Raw genomic sequence first — 17,747 nt, 5'->3', positions numbered from 1 at the left:
CTTACATCAGTTAGACTGAGAAATTTCATTTTAATTCGGTGGTTTTGATTGATTGTAGGGTCTAACGTGCCGACGCAACGCAGGCTATGAGGCACGGTGTAGTGGAGAGCTCCGGATTAATTTTGACCACCTGGGGGTCTTTAACGTGCGCCGAAATCTCGTACACACGGGCGTTTTTGCTTTTCGCCTCCATCAGAAAAGCGGCCGCTGCGACCAATTGGGTGGTTTTGCCTTCTTTAGATTGGTTCTGGATGAGCTGTGGCTAGCTCAGCAAAGGCCTGCTGTGGTAAGCCTATGTGTGAGATTGTTTTTTTATTGGGGCTGTTTTGTCCATTTTCAGTCGGTTTTTCCTGTTATTTCTGTTGAAGTATTTATCAGCTTCAGATAAGTTTCAGTGGTCAAACATGGCCCTAGATGGCACAAAATGTCACTGGCCCTACGATATATGAATTACGAGTGCGCCACCTGGAGTGTATCGGTGGCATCGTTTGAGGCATGTGAAGCAGATATGCGGTCGACTTATAAAAAAGTACCGTATTTATTCGAATATAAAGCGAGATTTCTTTTCCCAAAATCCGTAGTCTCAAAGTCATACCCGCCTTATATTCTAAGCTCAGTACAGTAGACTCTCGATAAACGGAACTTCAAAAGACCGAAAAAATTAGTTCTGTTGAACAGGAGTTCCGTCTACTGGGATAGATGTGTGGAGGTGCAAATTTATGTGCGTACACACTCTTAACACCATTTCATGGAACCCTAAGCACTAGAAGGCGAATGCAGCTGATAGTTTTTCAGACAGCAAAAAAAAAACTACAAGAGGTTTAGGCACAGCATTCACAAAGTTGATTCGGCAACAATGACTCGCTGTGCACTACAAAATGCATCAATTATGTTTGAGTCCTTGCAACTGCATATTCATGGAGGCTAGAGGCCTCAACTTCGCGAATTCTTACGAGCCACCGAATTTAGAAGACGGCAACGCAGTAATGAAGCACGAATAGTACCTTATGGCATGAACGAGGCGGCAGGAGCTGAGCCCTGTAACCTCAGCGTCTTGAATCGCGACTGGACGACTGAAACAAGAAGAGCGACGTTGCATTCATTATGCTAACATGGCTGACCACTAATGAGGCAAGGCTGACGAGGCCAACGAGGCTAAAAAAATATGTATGAAGAAAAAAAAACGAAACAGCCGGAACCGTAAAAAGCTGATTCTCATGCCAATGGGTTTCACGAGAAGTTCCATTTCTGGTTCCGTTTACACAGCAACGCGGAAATTTGAGTCTAGATTACAGTTTTTTTTTTACATTATTTCAATAGAAAACCAACCAACTTACAGGCATCTGTTCCGTTTAAGTGGCAATTCCGTTTAAGCGATTTCCGTTTATCGAGATTCTACTGTATATGTGCATGCGTGCTAGTGTGCGTGGCAATTTTTTTACTCTAAACTGCACCCTCACCTAATAATGGTGACCGCCTTATAATCAAACAAATACGGTAGTTAACCCACTCTTTCGTCCAGAAGAGTGATGCACGTAGACCTTATTCCAGGCTCACTTTATTTGTGAAATGTGGTAACGATTGGCCAGCATGAAAACAGGCTCATCATGCAAATAATTTGTTTTCCTCGTTCCACGAAAGCAATAAATACACAGCAGCAATCAAAATACTTGCTTGTCACATCATCTGGAAATGTAAAATATCTAAAAAAATGCCTGGAGAGAACACGCACAAAGTGTGCACATGTGACAGCGGCAATGGCGCGAATGGAACAACGAAATTCGCGTAAAAAAGAAAAGATTTTCCCAACTCAAAAAAAAGTCTTGCAAAAAAAAAAAAGGGGGCGACGTAACAGACACTCAAACAAATGGCGTTGCCGAGAGAATGTCGCTGACAACGAACAACAACAAGGCAAGACAGAAACAATACTAGAATAAGTGGGGCAGTGGGCCACACTTTCACCCCACAAACATATACGACGGCAAAACACGGCAGCTAACGGAGCTAGTCAATAGGCAGGCTCAACAACAAGCTCGCACGTACAACGTCTTTGTTTCTTCTGGAAAGTGGCTCGAACTCGCAGGGACCTTGTACAAGGCAGAGAACAAAATATAGTCTATCTGGTGCGGATCGTAACTTTTGCATATTTTCGAAAATGAAAAGAAAAAAAAAAAGCGATACTGGCACTAACATTGGAATCGTGCCAACGAGGTGATCTTGGGACCACGAGGAACAAAAATCACAGCACGCGAGGCTTTCCTTCCTTAGATTCCTTCATTGTTCGGAGCGAAAGGAAAACAGCGACATCAACTTTGCGGGGCAGGAAAAATTAAAAACTTGCTGCGCTGTTCGCGGCGGCTCGGTAAATAAGCACACGACGTAACGACTGTAACACTTCACTCAAAATGGCGGGACTACGGTTAAAAAACAAGGCAGAAACAATACAAAGCTGACAAGCGGCACAACGAACGGTATACAATACTTGCCACTCCGTGTCTCTGCCGCATTTCTTAACACTGTTCCGCAGTTTCGTTCAACATATACTAAACGAGACATCCATAAAAAGTTGCAAGAAACATCCAGCAGAAGCCCTCGCGAACTTGTGTAAGTATGCACAATTAACCGGAAACAAACGATTGCGGTGGCAACAACAAAACAAGCGGTTGAAATAAAATAAAAGTTACTATCTCTTGTTCAGATGGCACGGGCGCAAGCGACCACTTCTGTGAGGACAGCACACAGTTGTCGCAAGTGCTACGAAAACTTGTGCGGGGCAAAACGGCACTACCGTCGTCCCCCGCGCAACGCGACGAGAGACGAAAATTCTAAAAATACGCAGCATCATTCTAAGAAACTAAAAAGCTGGACGAAAGCGAAGCAAGTAAGCGCTTTGTGACGCATGTGACAACAAAGGCAGCACTCTGATTTGTGTTCTCCGTAAAACAAGATGACCTACGCAAAACAAAAAAAAAAAAAAAAAAAAGAGTTTGCATGGATGGACACCGTATCGCGGATTGTGAAAAACAGTCCTATGTGTTTGCATATCGGCCACTGGAGTCTCGCGCACGCACACGCAGGTGTACGCAGTTTCTGGCGCGAAAAGAATAAACGAAAACACAACGCACCCGCACATTCACACGCACACACACACACTGTCTGCGTTATGGGCTCGCTGCATTGTTCATTCCAGTGAGCGCTCCGGAGCGTTTCACCCTCTTGCTTGAACCATCTGGTGATGCTTGGAGCAGCGCTTTTCTGTGTGACGATCACAGCACTGGTAGAAACCGTAACCAAGCACGACGTTACACTCGTCGTGGTTTGCACAAGGGGCGTGGTGGCAAGCTTGGAGAGAGTGATTGCGGAACAGGTGTGGGGCGTGGAAGGAGTCTTTTGAAAGGCCTATGCTGACACTCGGCGGGGTCATTTCTTGCCCTTCAGGTCCACTAGAATCCACGTGTAGAGTTTCTTAAACACTATGTCCAACCGCTCGTAATTTACACTGTTGATGCCGTCCTTCCGGTATCGTAGCTTCCCTTTGTATAGAAGCTTGTACCTGGAAAAGAGAGAGAGAAAAAAACGGAATACTTTTAGGAACAGCACGGCTGTGCTTTTTGCAAGTGCGCTGACTTAACAAAAAAATACCTCATTGAAACCCAGAGTGACTGATAAGCATTTCAATGCCACCGGTCTGTGTAAAAGCCGGAGGATTGCTCATTGTTCTAGGCACACAAGTTTTTTGCCTCGTGAGACAGGCTTGCCGGCTGATGTGATGTGAAGTAAGCCGGCAAGCCAGCATTCTTTGCACATGGTGTGCAGCTCCGGCCAGTTCCTGGTCACTTGGTCAATTCGAAAACTGCACATCAGCCTTGCATGGTACCAACTTCTCAACAAAAACACCGCAACAATATGGGGAAAGGCCATTACATTACAGCAGACCACGTGAAGTGGATGATGATGATGATAAAGATGATAAGGAGGAGGAAGAGGAGGAGGAGTGCACAAAAGCAGTGCTCACCTATCTGGGCTCGGTGTGTCCTTGGCGTGCCTCAGCATGGTGTACCTCGCAATGCTGGCAGGATACCTCGAAATTTTTAAGTGATAGTGCTGCAGCCTGCAGAAATGAATGCGACCGGGTTTTAATGGAGGCCTTGCCAGCACATTACTGACAATACAGAAACAGAAATGAACAATGAATAACAATACACAGCAGTGCACACTGTGCTGCTGCTCATGGTGTACACAGACTGGCCCGGGGTTCCCATTTAGTGCTCATCTAATGGCACTGCATCGGCGACGTTGCAATGCGAATCACTGCACGAAATCCTGCAGCACAGATTATGCGTGGAATTTCTCCAGCAGCTTTTCGTCTTAAAAGGCAGGACTTAACGGAAGGTGCTTTAGCTTCTTCAGTCCACTGTTCCCATTTGTGGATGAAAACACCTTAGCTACTCGGCCATCGCACTGGGTGCGGTCGTTTGAAATTCAACCTTCAACAACCCGCCATTCGTTTTTGACTTTCAGCATAAAAATTTGGCGTACCAACACTGAGTGGGCTGCAAGGTGCTCAGTCGTACTACATATGCATGTGTTTTCTTTGTGGCGCAAGGGGAAACGAAAGCCAAAGAGCGCCAACACAATGGTTTAGTCATTTTGAATGGTGAATGGTGTTTTTAGCAAAATGGTGTTATGGATGCGATGGGTTTAAAACTGGTTAGTGTGGGGGTGTGTAGAGCCCCTTTAAAACACGAACATGGAAATTAGACAAACGGTGATGGGGGTGTTAAAGTATAAGGAATGAAGAGACACTCAGAGCTTTCCACCCTCTCTGAGGGGCCCTGGGATCATAGGCGGTATGAAATGTGGTTTAGAAAACCCAATGTCTCCCAGGTATGCCAAAACACATGTACTTGCAATTAAAGGTTGATCCCCTAAAAACAAGGGGTGAAGCGGTATCGTGCGAGTTCCCGAAAGTGCTTCTTTCTTGCTTTGTGAAAGTACCCACACTCAACCACAATATGCGTGACAAATGCAGTGTCCGCATCTGTTGCATCATGGAGGTGGCGAGCTCCATTTAAAAGGTTCCAGTGGAAAGCATATGCATGGCCTATTTGTAATCAGCACATGTATACTTCCGCTATTCCGTTGTGTTTTTCTGTGTAATAGCTGCCTGATTGGGGCTTTATAATGTGGAGTTTATTGTGTGTCTATGTCCCACTTTCAGCTGCCAGCGTTGTCAGAGTGCCATTCATGTGAATGGTTTCAAACTAAAATAGGGCAGCTATGGAAGAGTGGCGCCACAGTGGAGTGCTGCCGCAGCGGCACTCTAATCAGCGAGCTTGTTGCCAAGAATGAACACATAAAAAAACTATGGTCTGCTTTATAGCATAGGCTGCCATTATCTCTAACTTGTTCAACACAATGTTCCTACTTGATTTTCCTGGACGTAACGCTGTCACAACACTCAAGGAGTCTATGAATATCATGGGTTGTTGTGCATTTGTTTGCTTTATGTGTTCTACTGTAATTATTATAGCATATGCCTCAATTGTAAATATACTTGTGTTTCTGTTTAGTGTCCTGGTGCAGGCAAAGCGGAGACCCTGTGCAGGACATGCCACAGTAGTGGCAGACTTGGAGTTATCCGTGTAAAAAGCAGTGTATGCAAGTGCTGTAAGTGTAGGAAGTGCTGTCGAATGAGTTTCCTGAGTGCACGTCTTTTGTCAATTTCCTTGAAATACCTGTAGCAAAAACCAGGTAGCAGATGCCAACGTGGAATGAACTCTGTAAGGTCAGTTTTGTCGGATTCAGATGAGATTATCCCAAGTTCCTCCACCTCCGCTCTCACTAGGAGAGAATAAGGCGGAGAAAGTGACGGACAGCTTAGAAACAGTGGATCTAAGCACCACTGATCAGTTTCAACATACAGGCTTTCAATGGGGCTTATCCAGAAAGCCCCAGACGCAAGGGGGAGCGCCCTAGATACAACATTGGGTCTAGAATGTTTAAAGCAGTTTTTGAGGCAGACCCATATACTACATTTCCGTAGTCTACACGGGACGTCACTAAACTGTTAAAGACACATAATGTTTAGTCATTCCAGAGGCATCTATCAAAATACACAAAAAACGACTAGCCAGACAAAACCTTTCCACCACAGAACAAGTGCTGGAACCCTAAGATCAACACCGCTGCTACGAGCAGTGGAAGACGTGAGGCACTCACCTATACGACATGTCGTCATCTTCGCCACCCCATCCCCAGTACTCGTTTGAGAAACCATTGACGAGTTGCATGTGCTCTTTTCGGAGAGCGCTGACACCACCAAAGATCAGGGCGTATGGAAGCCTAAAAAGGGAGCAAGACAAGACGAAAGGATCATTACACTGATCTGCACAGTACTGCACATCTTCGTGCGACCGAAATAAAGCACGGACAACAAACCCTCGGCCTTTGTGATCGGAGGGTGTCGTCAAACCCTTTAATACTAAAGAGTAAAAATACCCACTTAAATTTTTTGTGTACATCATATTTGCTCGTGTAACAATCACACTCACATGATGATCACACCATGCATGGGACCCCAAAAATGCTTTTTCTACACACAATGATTGCACTTAAAACTTTTCCCGAAAAGCGCCTTTTTGTTTCAACAGAGGAAGACTGTGCTGACCCATCAAGTGCCTCCTATCTAAAAACGCCATAATTGAGGCTATGCAGGCATTACATGTGAAACAAGCCTACAAGCTTCTGTAGTTTTACTTCCGGGCAGTTTCACTTCCGAACCCCCCTCCCGGTGCCACTGCTTTCGCATCATTCCCGCGCCCACTCGCAAACTCGCGCCGCTCATTCGCGCATTCACCTACGTTTGCCTGTTGTGTCACGTGCGCACCGCTTTGAATCTGACTGGGTGCCTCTTCAACTGCCTCCATTTTTCCGTGAAAGGAACATCAGGGCAGATGTTTCGGACACGTCCGAGTGCCTCACTGAAAAGGCGATCATTGCGCGGATACGTGCTGTGCACAACAGTGACAGCGATACTCTGAAGACACGGTTGAGCCTGGGTAGTGTCTTGTTACACTACTTGGGTAGTGTCTTTGCAGGAGGCCGAACGCATGATACAGTCCCTCAGGGACTTCGTTTCCGCCAAGGACCTTTCGCTCAGCTAGGTGAAGCACTTATAGATGCTCTTCGAAAAGATGTGCGCCAGCTTCGCGTGAAGCAAACAAAGCCCACCGACTGTGGCATCTTTTCTGCAAATAAGTAGTAGTACGAACTTGCTTGCATGGGAATAAAATGTTTTCATCTCTGTTTTGTCTTTTTTTTTTCGCAATCTGCTTATAGCAATTATTGGTGTAACGATCGAATTTCCTTGGCGTTTGAATATTGTTATAAATGGACTACACTGTATTGCTGCCACCAGAGCCCAACCTAGCCACAGAAAGTGCCCCATTAGACGTAAACCTGTCACAACTACAGAGTTCGTTACAAGTTGCACATTAAAACCAAAGCGGAAAAAAAAAAAAAAAGGCAATAGAGTTTTTTTACTACAACGCCAAATTTTCACATTTGCAGAGTTATGTGCCTTCGATCAAAGCAAGCAAGCACTCTTGCCGTTTAAAGGTCAAGTAGTGCCCTGTCACAGGTGGCAAGATAGCAGATGCTGTGTTTGCAAGTGATATCGCGAAATGTTTGTTTGCCCAGATAAGAGTTAAAACTGCTCGCAATCAGCAGACACCCCTTAACTGTATGTAATTTCAGCTTCAGGGTCATTTGTGCTGTGCTTTCAAGAGCAGGAAAGCAGAACTTATAATGCAAGGGCTGTTCCCACACCGACAGTGACCTTTCCTTAACAGTGCGTGCTTTACACAACTCTCAATAAGTACAGCACAAACAGCAAGGACGTAACAAGAATAGGCAGGTAACACAAGGGCACACGTATTTATCAAGCACAAGAAAACGCCCACTAGCTCGACCACATCTACATTTCCACCACGAACAGGTAAGGGATAGGAAAACGTGTTGCCCATCTCGTTTATTCAGCTCTCACCTGCAATGCCTGCTTTTAGAGCCAGGTCAAGAGTACACTGATGGGAAAAACAGGATATGAGAATCCTTGTTCGCTAAGTGGAGGCAGAAAACCAGGGATAGTGAGCCACACCCGCACCCCATCACCGCTAATGCAGTGTGGGAAAAGACACCAGTGACCTATCACCGTGAGCAGATCATTTCAATTACAAAATGTCATTGTCATGATCATGGACGTTTACTCTCTGGGTTGTGGTTTGGGGGAGAGGCTGCATTAATAGTCCTACCCAAGAGTACAGCAGAGGTGAAAGTGAGATTTGGAAAAAGAAAAGAAAAAAAAAACCACATTTATTGGCCCTTCAACTTTGTGAAGGACGACCAGCGAAGCTGTTATGCTGTAAATGACGAAACTATATATATGCATAGCCATACCAAGCATGGGCGCGCCATCGGCACGAATCTGCTAAAGCCAATCGTTAATGAGCTTGGGCCATAGCAGCAACTACTGCACCCACAATTGCAACATAGGCAACACACAGACGCTGCTTGGCGCCACCGGCTCGATTGAGCAGTGAACGCGCTAAGTGCTGAGTGAAGCCAAAGCGTGTCTAGTGATAGCTTTTTTTTTTTTTTTTGCCAAGAATGCACAGTGAACATGCACATTTTCTGGTGGAACACGCCCCTACTATTTCCCCTATCCTCTTCTCTGCACCACACCCCCCTTCTAAAAGTCTCCCGCAGGAACGAACGAGCGAGTAAACACTTTTGCTTTTTTTTTTTTGTCGATGCAATGGTGTACACGCACAAAAGCAGAACATTTGCCGGGGCAGCCATATACAGATTTGCTGTAAAAAGGGGGTGGGGGGAGGGTGTAGTTGGAAAAGCAGCATCTCACAATTTTGAGCCACGCTTGGAAAAGCTCTAGCGCCGCCTCCCCTCACCTGTACTTCATGGTGTCGATGGCGACGGACATGTGTCGCGGCTGCTCCGGGCACGTGTACAGGTTCCGGTCGTCCTCCGGGATGAGGTCCACATCATGGAAGATGAAGCACTGGTAGTCGTACAGTGCCAGTGCCTCTAGGTAGCCCACGTTGAACAGCTTGGCCCGATTGAACTTTCCCTGCCCCGCCTGCAGGCAATTACATCGCCCCCCCCGCACGTCAGAGAAAAAGCAAAGGCAACAATACTGCTTTGAAAATAGGTGCATATTTACATGATATTTGCAACGCAGGGAAAGTGGCCAGATGTCCTTCCGGTGGCTCAGGCTAGCACAATTGAGAGCAAGCATCGTCACTGTGCATCTTCGTTGTCTACCTCCTTTTAAGTTCACTCGTCCTTTGGTCAACCTCTTCATCACGTGTTGATCTTTCCGGAGCATAGCCAGATACATTTCAGTCAGTCTTTCTGGACAATTGCCTAATGTAATAGTTTCGGTTCAATACGTATAAGAAATTCTCAGAGCAGGTGACATCTTTTCCTGGGAACAAAATGCGTTCGTGTCAAAACAGCCACGGAAAGAAAGAAAAAAACAACACACACACACAAGAAGAAAAGCACATTTACTCCGTAAACTAACGTAAGTTACTTAGGTGTGTTGTTAACGCCACTGTCCTCACATCATAACAAAGAGAAACTTTGTTGTAACGAAGTTAAAATGGACCTGCGATTACTATTACAACTGTTGTCCATCCCCAACACTGCAAAGGAAAATAAAAGCTTCTTGGTTACGGCAATTACTTCGTTATAACTTGCTGTGTTACAGTGATGTTTAACTGCGCACTTATCAGTACGCGTGCCCAAACAAAACAAGAACTTCCATAATTCCGACAGCACCAGGAGAAACATAGAGGAACAGCCCTGCAATGGGAACATGTTGAGCACCCATAACTTATCTGTGATATGTGCTCCTTGCAAATCTCCCCACTACTCAACCTGCACAACGAAAAACTCCATTAGAATGCCTCTCATTTTGTCCTTCTGCTGGCTGCATGTCGGCAGTTCAATCCCATCGTGATTTCCGCTGAGTTTGAGCCATACGTTTTACCAACCCGCGTACATGTACTTTCTTTTCAAACCTCTAAAGAAAGCACCGAAAAGTTCCACTACACTGCCACTGAGGAACCTGGCACAAAGCACATAAGAGTTAACCATGCACTCTATTTTTTTTTTTGTTTCCAATAAACTTCTTCGCTTCAGTGGAGTTCTCCAATTTACAACCTCAGACGCACTGCAGATACCGTATTTTCACATGTATAACCCGCACCAAAAATGCAACGATTTTAGGGGTGAAGTAGTGGTGCGGATTATATGAGGTATTTCCTTTGGTGCAGCTTTGCCACAACGCACATTGGGCCATGATGCCCCTACAGCAGTAATAGCGACCAAGCCACTGCAATCACATTGACAGTGCTTATTTTACACACACAGCTCAACAGTATACCAACCTGAAAAAAATGTATGCAGCAAGTCATCTAGTTACACAGTCAGCTAAGCAAGTTCTTTTGCCTAAACAAATGCGTAATGTTGCTTGAGTAGTAGCTTTGGTCCGTCCTTTGAATATACTTGGTTACAACTTAAGACCGGCAACGGAAGTTGCCGCTGTGCCTCATTACCGCAGCCGGATGTTACTCCGCACGGTGCAAGTAGAGCGTTACTGTGAGTATTTTGAACATGGTACGAGCCGTTTCCTTCATTTTATGGATTGAAATGCTTATAAGCCACTGCAGTGACGACAAATAAACTACGCGAGAAAAGGCAGGCGATATCACGCATTCACAGCAAACGTGCACGCTTGTTAACATCCGGGTCCGTCGCTTTGGCGGAGTGATACCATACATCAGCCATTACCGTTCTTAACTTGTTCCCGAGTATAGTCCACTGTATAAAAAAATTTGCGGGCAGAACTTCAAAAACGCCGTATTCCCTCTCGCAAAGTTTGTGGCAAGCCTGGGACTGATAATCGAAGAGCCCCAGTGTTTCACTGCCAGTGCTTGTGCAGCTGAACAAGCCCCAACCTGAAAACCAATGCTTCCCAGGCAAGCATATCGTGCACCTGCCTGCTCAATGACGAAGATGGTGTAGTCGACCTGCTGCCGGGGCAGCATCTGGTGCATGTTGTAGAGGAACACGCGCAAGTGCTCCTCGCGGTCCCGATACGGAATCAGGATGGCCACCCGGTGCCGGGCCGTGCAGTCCTTGGGCTTGAACCGGCCGCCTGGCATTATCAGCGGGAACTCCTTCTCCATCGTCTCGAACGAGGGTGCTTCCTTGAGCACCTTCAGGCGACCAACTGGACAACGTAAGGAGGAAGAAGTGGTGAACTGCGGGGCCCATTCGAATGCGGTGGTAAAGGGTGGACACATTCGCAAACCATTTTTGGTTCATTTGAATGAAATGCCGTGAGTACAGACCTGTACAGGCTTAGCCAAAACATCAAATTTGACTTTAGCGTGGAATAATTAAAAAATTCCAACGAAAAACTGTTCAAACAAATTGGAAGACTGAAGTGCCCCTTAAACTTGAAAGAAATGCAGCAGTTGTGACTAAATTCCCTCACACCAAAGCAGGAGGAGACGATAAGTGGGTAAAGCATTGCTCCAGTTAACCCTTTAATGCCCAGTGTTGCTCGGGAGAAACGAATCAAACAATACTTTTTTTTCTTTCGCACTTTGTGGTTTTTTTTACATTAACACCATCTATTGACAAACAAAGGGCCCCGGACCTTCAAAAATTAAAGAAGACAGTTCAGAACGTACTTCCGTGCGCTAGAAAAAAATATTGTTTACGCGTGTCCACTCACATCAAGCCCGGGTGGCTCAATGGGATAGTGACAGGTAACCGAAGTTGTGCTATTTTGTCGCTATTAAAAATGATAGCCATACAAACTTTACGTTATTGCCTTCACTTGAGCCATAAATCATGGTGATCAAGGTAGCGCTCTTGTTCAAGTGATATATGGGCAGCCAATGTCCAGTATTTCCCAGTGCCCGTCCTAATGAACCAAATTTTTTGCTGACTTCATATTTGTGATGTTGGAAGTCTTTTAGATCATAAAAAAAGTCTCACACGCTTAACCAAAATAGTAAAGTTTTGGGCATCAAAGGGTCAAGGCTGCGGACTGTGCAGCATAACATACAGCCTGAATTAAGTCGCAAACGCTGCGGGACTTTAATTACACCCCCTAAAAAAGAAGCTTTATACTTCAGCATGAAGAATGAAGAAGCTCATGTGTGGACAGTGCTATGCATTTTGTTCAAGGTGAGTTCATCAGTGAGAAATTTTAGAGCTGAATCATAAAAAAAAGTACTATATACAAATGTTCGCTCACATTCGCCAGGCTTGCAAGAAATTCTAAGTTGAGACAGAAGGGTAACCCTCAGGAGTTGAAATGTGAGGTGGGGTGTCTGCCATTTTTCCCACCATTCAACATGCAACAATCTCTGCATGGTGGTGCTTCCTGAAGCAGAAACTTCCAGGCTTACAGGCTAAACGTTCTTAATGGGGGTTGGTGCATAAGATTCCTCACTGGTTCCCTAATGATGCAGTTTTTCCCCTGCCAGACTTGCCAATAAAGGCCGACCTCCATGCAGCGAAATGTCGACGAAAAGGCGGCGAACGTCGCCTGGCGGCGGCCGCTCCACCGCCGGTGTCGAAAATACGGCTGTTCGCCGGCGATCTATGTGAGCTACATGCCGAACGCGCGGCGGCGAACGCGACCGGAAGCGGCAAACTGCATTTTGAAGATGCAGCCAATCACAGCCTTGTACTTCCTGTCCTGTCTTCCATCGGCGGCGTTCGCCGCATCACGTTGCATGGAGGTTGGGGCAGTTGGGGTGGACGAAAACTGAGCGGCGCGTTAAACCGCGGCGTCCGCCGCGCCAAGTTCGCCAAGCAACTTCGCTGCATGGAGGTCTAGTTGCAGCAAGACACTAACCTCATATTTAAACAGCCAGACCACATTACAGAAAACGCTTCTTCTAAGGTACAAATTAAAGCACACTGTCATTAAGTAGGATAAACAGTTGATCCCGGATATTTCGAACCCGAATATATCGAATTATTGCATATATCTAATAGTGCAAACATCCCCTTGGAAATCCTATGCAAAAGAGAATATTTTACATATCGAATTATCGATATATTGAACTTTTTTATGATCCCCTTGGGGTTTGATATATCCGGGATCGATTATATGTGTGCAAACATAGGGATCATGATTTCGTTTGTATTACTATAGTACAGAAAAAACATTTAACATTACAACCGGGATGGATGAAGTCATTTGGTTTCTTCCACGCCCGACAGAAACCTTTTGAAAAATCCAGCCCCCTAAAACTCACCCAAGTTTGGTGGCACGAGTGGACAGAGTTCCATGGCAGGAGTGCTGTTGCTTGTGCTGTTTGCATGCGCAGCCGTGGGGAAGGCCTTCTCAGAGTGTGACTTATTCAAGGAGTACGGACTGACCAACTCCGGGAGTGGTGCGCTGCCTGGAAGGGGCCGGAATATCCAAGAGAGCCCAGGCGACACCACCTGTGAGGCACACAGCATCAAGGAGGGAAAGGGGAAGTGGAAAAAACAGCTTGTTAGCTACTGGTGTCCCAGCACAAAAAGCAGACCACTTGCCTTCTTAAACAGATGCGAAACCACACCCGTGCTGATAGAAGTTTATGTGAAAAAAGATAGGGTTTTTCGCAGTTGAATAAAATGTTTGGACTTTACCCTTTCAGCCCTGATTTTATTCCTAGAAAAACAATGTTTTCTGTGTGTTTTCTTAAATTTTAGGTTCCCACAAGCCCAGAAACAAGGAATTGAGCTGTTAGTGCAAGTATAAGGTGATTTATTAATGAGGCAAATAATTAGAACATCTGGCTATTAAAATTTTATATTGAGCAGGAACATCGTTTTTGTATGTTTTCCTAAATGTTATGGACACATGAACCTACAAACACAAAATAAGGTTCGTAGCACCCATATTTATAGTTACAATGAAGCTTGTGAATAAAACTAGGACTATTTCTTTTTGCATCAACATGTGAGTTTTGTCTTCCTTAGAGCTGCTTCTATGTAGCTACCTACCTCGCTAAAACGCAATAACGGTGACATATATCGCCATAGGCACCATTTAAGAACAACCTGTAAAACTAGCAGTTTTGGTTTTGTTCTCTATGCGCTAGAGGAACTTTTATGTGATGTCAATTGACACCACCAGGGTCAAAAGGGTTAAAGGTTAAGGGGATGTAAAAATAAGAATTTCAGGCACATATTAGCTATGTTGTGACTACAAGTCTGCCCCTCCTAAACCTGAAGGGGTAACCACACTGGAAGTACAAAGTGGACATTTACCTTTCGGTGACAGAGTGACGACTACACGCCCACATCTTCATCAGCATTAACAGTGTTATGCCCCCTTATTAAAGAAATGCAGGTGACCGAAAAGAAGGCTGCCCCCTTTTTGCTAGCTGCCCCTCTTATCCACGCCGTTAGATATGCAGTGGGTGCGTTACTATGGTGTGAGGAGGTGCTTGTTGACTGGAAAGAAGTGAAGAAGACGAAGCACGTGTGGATGTCGGCGAAGATCATGGGGTGAAAAAGGAGGAAAAAGAAGAGAGGTGGAGGAAGACAGATGTGGCACGAGGGAAGCAGGAGGAACAAGTGTGTTCAGGAAGAACAAAGAGCAGGAGGAACAAGGCCTTGGCTGAATGCGAACGTTCAGGGAACCTCTACTCTGAGCCGCATCGTCCTCCTGGACCGCCGGATCGGCGAGTGCACAGCCGAAAACGGCACGTCACTTCTGAGCAACGACAGCGCCCACGGCAAGGGCACCCCCCAATCCCATCTGCTACAGCGCACCGATGACCTCGACTCCCACACGTGAGCCTGTACTTTTGTGACGAACTTTTCCGCACGGACTCTTCTACTGGTCAGATTTTCTGCCTTCAACTTCACGTGTTATGTAAATAGTCTCGTGAATAGTCAATAGCAGTAACAGTAAATAGTTCATGTTCACTGCCAATACGCCTCTTCCTTCTTTGCCTGTTTAGCCTAACCCTCCTCATCAAAAAGCAACCTGCATCGCAAAGTCCAGCACCAAGTTGCCGTCTCTCCACCAGTAATGTTTCCTCCTCAACTCTCTGGCAATTAGAGAGGCCTGTCACGGCTGCCATTTTTCTGATGCAGGTTGTTGCTTTGATGAGAAGGGTTAGGTTGAACAGGTGGGGAAGGACGAGGTGTGTTGGCAGCTAACATGGACAAAATATATTGACGAGTTTATTTACGCAACACACAAATTGAAGGCAGAAAATCTAGCCAGTACAGTCCCAACGGAAAAGTCCTATTCACGAAAGTACAGGTGCATGTGTGGGAGTTGAGGTCGTCGGCCCACGGTAGCAGATGCACTGGTGGGGTGTCACTGTGGTGGGTGCTGTCGTTGCTCAAAAGTGACGCTCGTTTTCGCCCGTGCGCTCGCTGGTCGGTCACTGAATAAAACTGATGTAGACGCCGCGTTGTCGTCGCCAGTCTGGCAGTCCAGGAGGAAGATGCAGCTCGTAGCGAAGGTTTCCTGAACATTTGCGTCCAGTCAAGACCTCCTCGAACACACTCATTCCTCGTGCCACATCTGTCCTCTTCCGCCTCTCTTCTCCTTCCTCCTTTTTCTCCCGTGACCTTCTTCATGCGCTTCATCATCACTTCTAGCCCGTCAAAAAGTGCCTTTTCCCATGGTTACCCTTGAATGGCACAGCAGCGGCTGTATTTTAATTGAACATGTCAGTGATGACCAGTGGGGTGATACCAAACTGGTTTTGCGGCAAAATTGGTTATCCAGTTATTCGATCCACCAATTATTCGAATTTGGAAGCCGAATAAGCGGAGTGATTGGTTAGCGAACCTTGTTAATCAGTTTTGTATCCGGACATTCGGATATCCGGATTTCTGTTTTATATATGAAAGACATATTTGCAGTTCGCAGCACGATCAGACTTTTTTTGGCGTCGATTATAAGGCATCCCCGTTTTGCTGTCATTTTTCTGAGGTCGATTTCTTTTCCATATGGCTGGTCCATTGCAGCATACATTTCATCCCCAACCGTTAGAATATTAGAATATTCAGTTAACTGGCCAGTGAATAATCTGTTGCTGAAACTCCAGAGAACCGGATAACTGGCTTGAGGGATATTTGCCAGCACAAGTGATGACCCCCGATGCACAATTTAATGCCCATAAGAGCTCAGTCCCCGATCACTTTATATAGGAAACAAAAAGCGCTGATATGGCAGACAAACATAGCGGAAGTCTGATAAAAAAAATACTTGATTAATTAAGCGAAGGTGCGAAAAAAGAGGTAAAGAAAGAAAAACAAATAGATGACGCACCTTGAATGTTCTTTGGGTTTTAGACCGATGCGCAATTTGGCCCTGATCAAGACTTCAGTCCCCAATCACTTGAGGCGAAACAAAAAACGCCGACACCGTAGGAAAACGCTCACATAGCAAGAAAACTTAGCGGACGTCAACCCCCCCCCCCTCCCCCCCCCCCTAAACAAACAAACAAAGCAAAAAAGAAACGGCTGAGCAAAAGGGCCGACCAGAAGGAAAGTATCGGCGCACCTTGAAGGTCTTCTGGTTGGTGGAGAGCATGTTGAAGCTGTACTCGAGAAGCAGGAAGGCCACCACGGTGGCCGCGATAAGCTTGTAGAAGTGTCCGCGGCACAGGCCCGCGGCCGACGAGCGCACACCGCGCTGCCAGCCGAAGGTGGCCGCCGATGCGGCGACGACTCCGTCGGCCGCCGACGAGCCGGCGGAAAGCGGCGGCGGCATCCTACTGGACGACGACGACGACCCGGCGACGACGACGCGAGCCTAGCTGCTGCTGATGCTGCCGGTGCCGCCCCGCCGTCGCTCATCACTCGGCGCGCCGGTCATCAGCACGGACACGCGACCTCGGACCTCACCGCCTGCACCGCCTCAGGTCCTGCACCACAAAACGAAACTTCTGCACTGTCGTCTGCCGCGTAGTGCACAGACTAAACGATGCGCCGCTATACAGTCGTGCTATCTGACAAGGGCCAATCTCTGATCCTGCCTGGTCGCACGCACCCTTGCCACAATTGACGCGAACGCTTTCACATTTAGAGGCGCAATGTAATCACCGTCGTCTCTCCCTTTCATCCCACCCTGCGCAGCGTATAAAGCGATTGCACTTCGACGCGAGATAAGCGCCACACAAGCGAACGCATATGATTCGTTTCCTGAGCGAGCGCTCAAGGCTCAGCGACAGACCGCTCTTGAAAGATTTCAAAGGACGAGAAAGACGCCACAGACAGCGCTGACTAGGAAAGGAAGTTTATTGAGGTGGGCGGCGCTTATAGACTGAGCAAACAAAACCACAAAACAAATATTCTGAGAGCTTCTATGATCACCTGCAGGTGGGTTACGTGACTTACTTCCATTGCCGACAGTCAGGGCAAAATGTCAGCAGCGGATGGCCGCATACCGCTACATTGCGTGCAATCTGTTTCGATATCAATCTGCCGTTGGCGCATCTGCCTAACCGCCTGATGTATATACTTCATGCTAAAGGGATACACAACTTCCTGAGCGCTACGTGTAAGCACGTGCGCTTTTCGAACGCACGTATTCTCACTGATAGAAGTTTCTACAGAATGCTTTACCAACCAGTCCATCACTTAGTAGATACTGAGCCATTCGTCAAAGGTGGAAATGCACA

At 46.4% G+C, this 17,747-nt stretch overlaps 1 protein-coding gene across 1 annotated transcript; it reads right to left on the bottom strand.

Moving 5' to 3' along the window:
* Positions 1-1,540: 1,540 nt before the first annotated feature.
* On the bottom strand, positions 1,541-16,985 carry LOC144151329 (beta-1,4-N-acetylgalactosaminyltransferase bre-4-like). The gene is made up of 7 exons (XM_077682338.1): positions 16,628-16,985; positions 13,365-13,554; positions 11,082-11,314; positions 8,967-9,154; positions 6,223-6,345; positions 4,016-4,111; positions 1,541-3,553 (listed from the first exon to the last, which is right to left on the bottom strand). Exons 1-7 carry the CDS (start codon positions 16,835-16,837, stop codon positions 3,421-3,423), a joined length of 1,173 nt encoding a protein of 390 aa, XP_077538464.1. The 5' UTR covers positions 16,838-16,985; the 3' UTR covers positions 1,541-3,420.
* Positions 16,986-17,747: the final 762 nt, after the last annotated feature.

The sequence above is a fragment of the Haemaphysalis longicornis genome, unplaced genomic scaffold, assembly GCF_048455015.1.
Source record: "Haemaphysalis longicornis isolate Haplotype H1 unplaced genomic scaffold, Haemaphysalis longicornis Haplotype H1 scaffold_9, whole genome shotgun sequence".
NCBI lineage: Eukaryota > Metazoa > Arthropoda > Arachnida > Ixodida > Ixodidae > Haemaphysalis > Haemaphysalis longicornis.
This window is presented reverse-complemented; position numbering and strand designations above follow the sequence as displayed.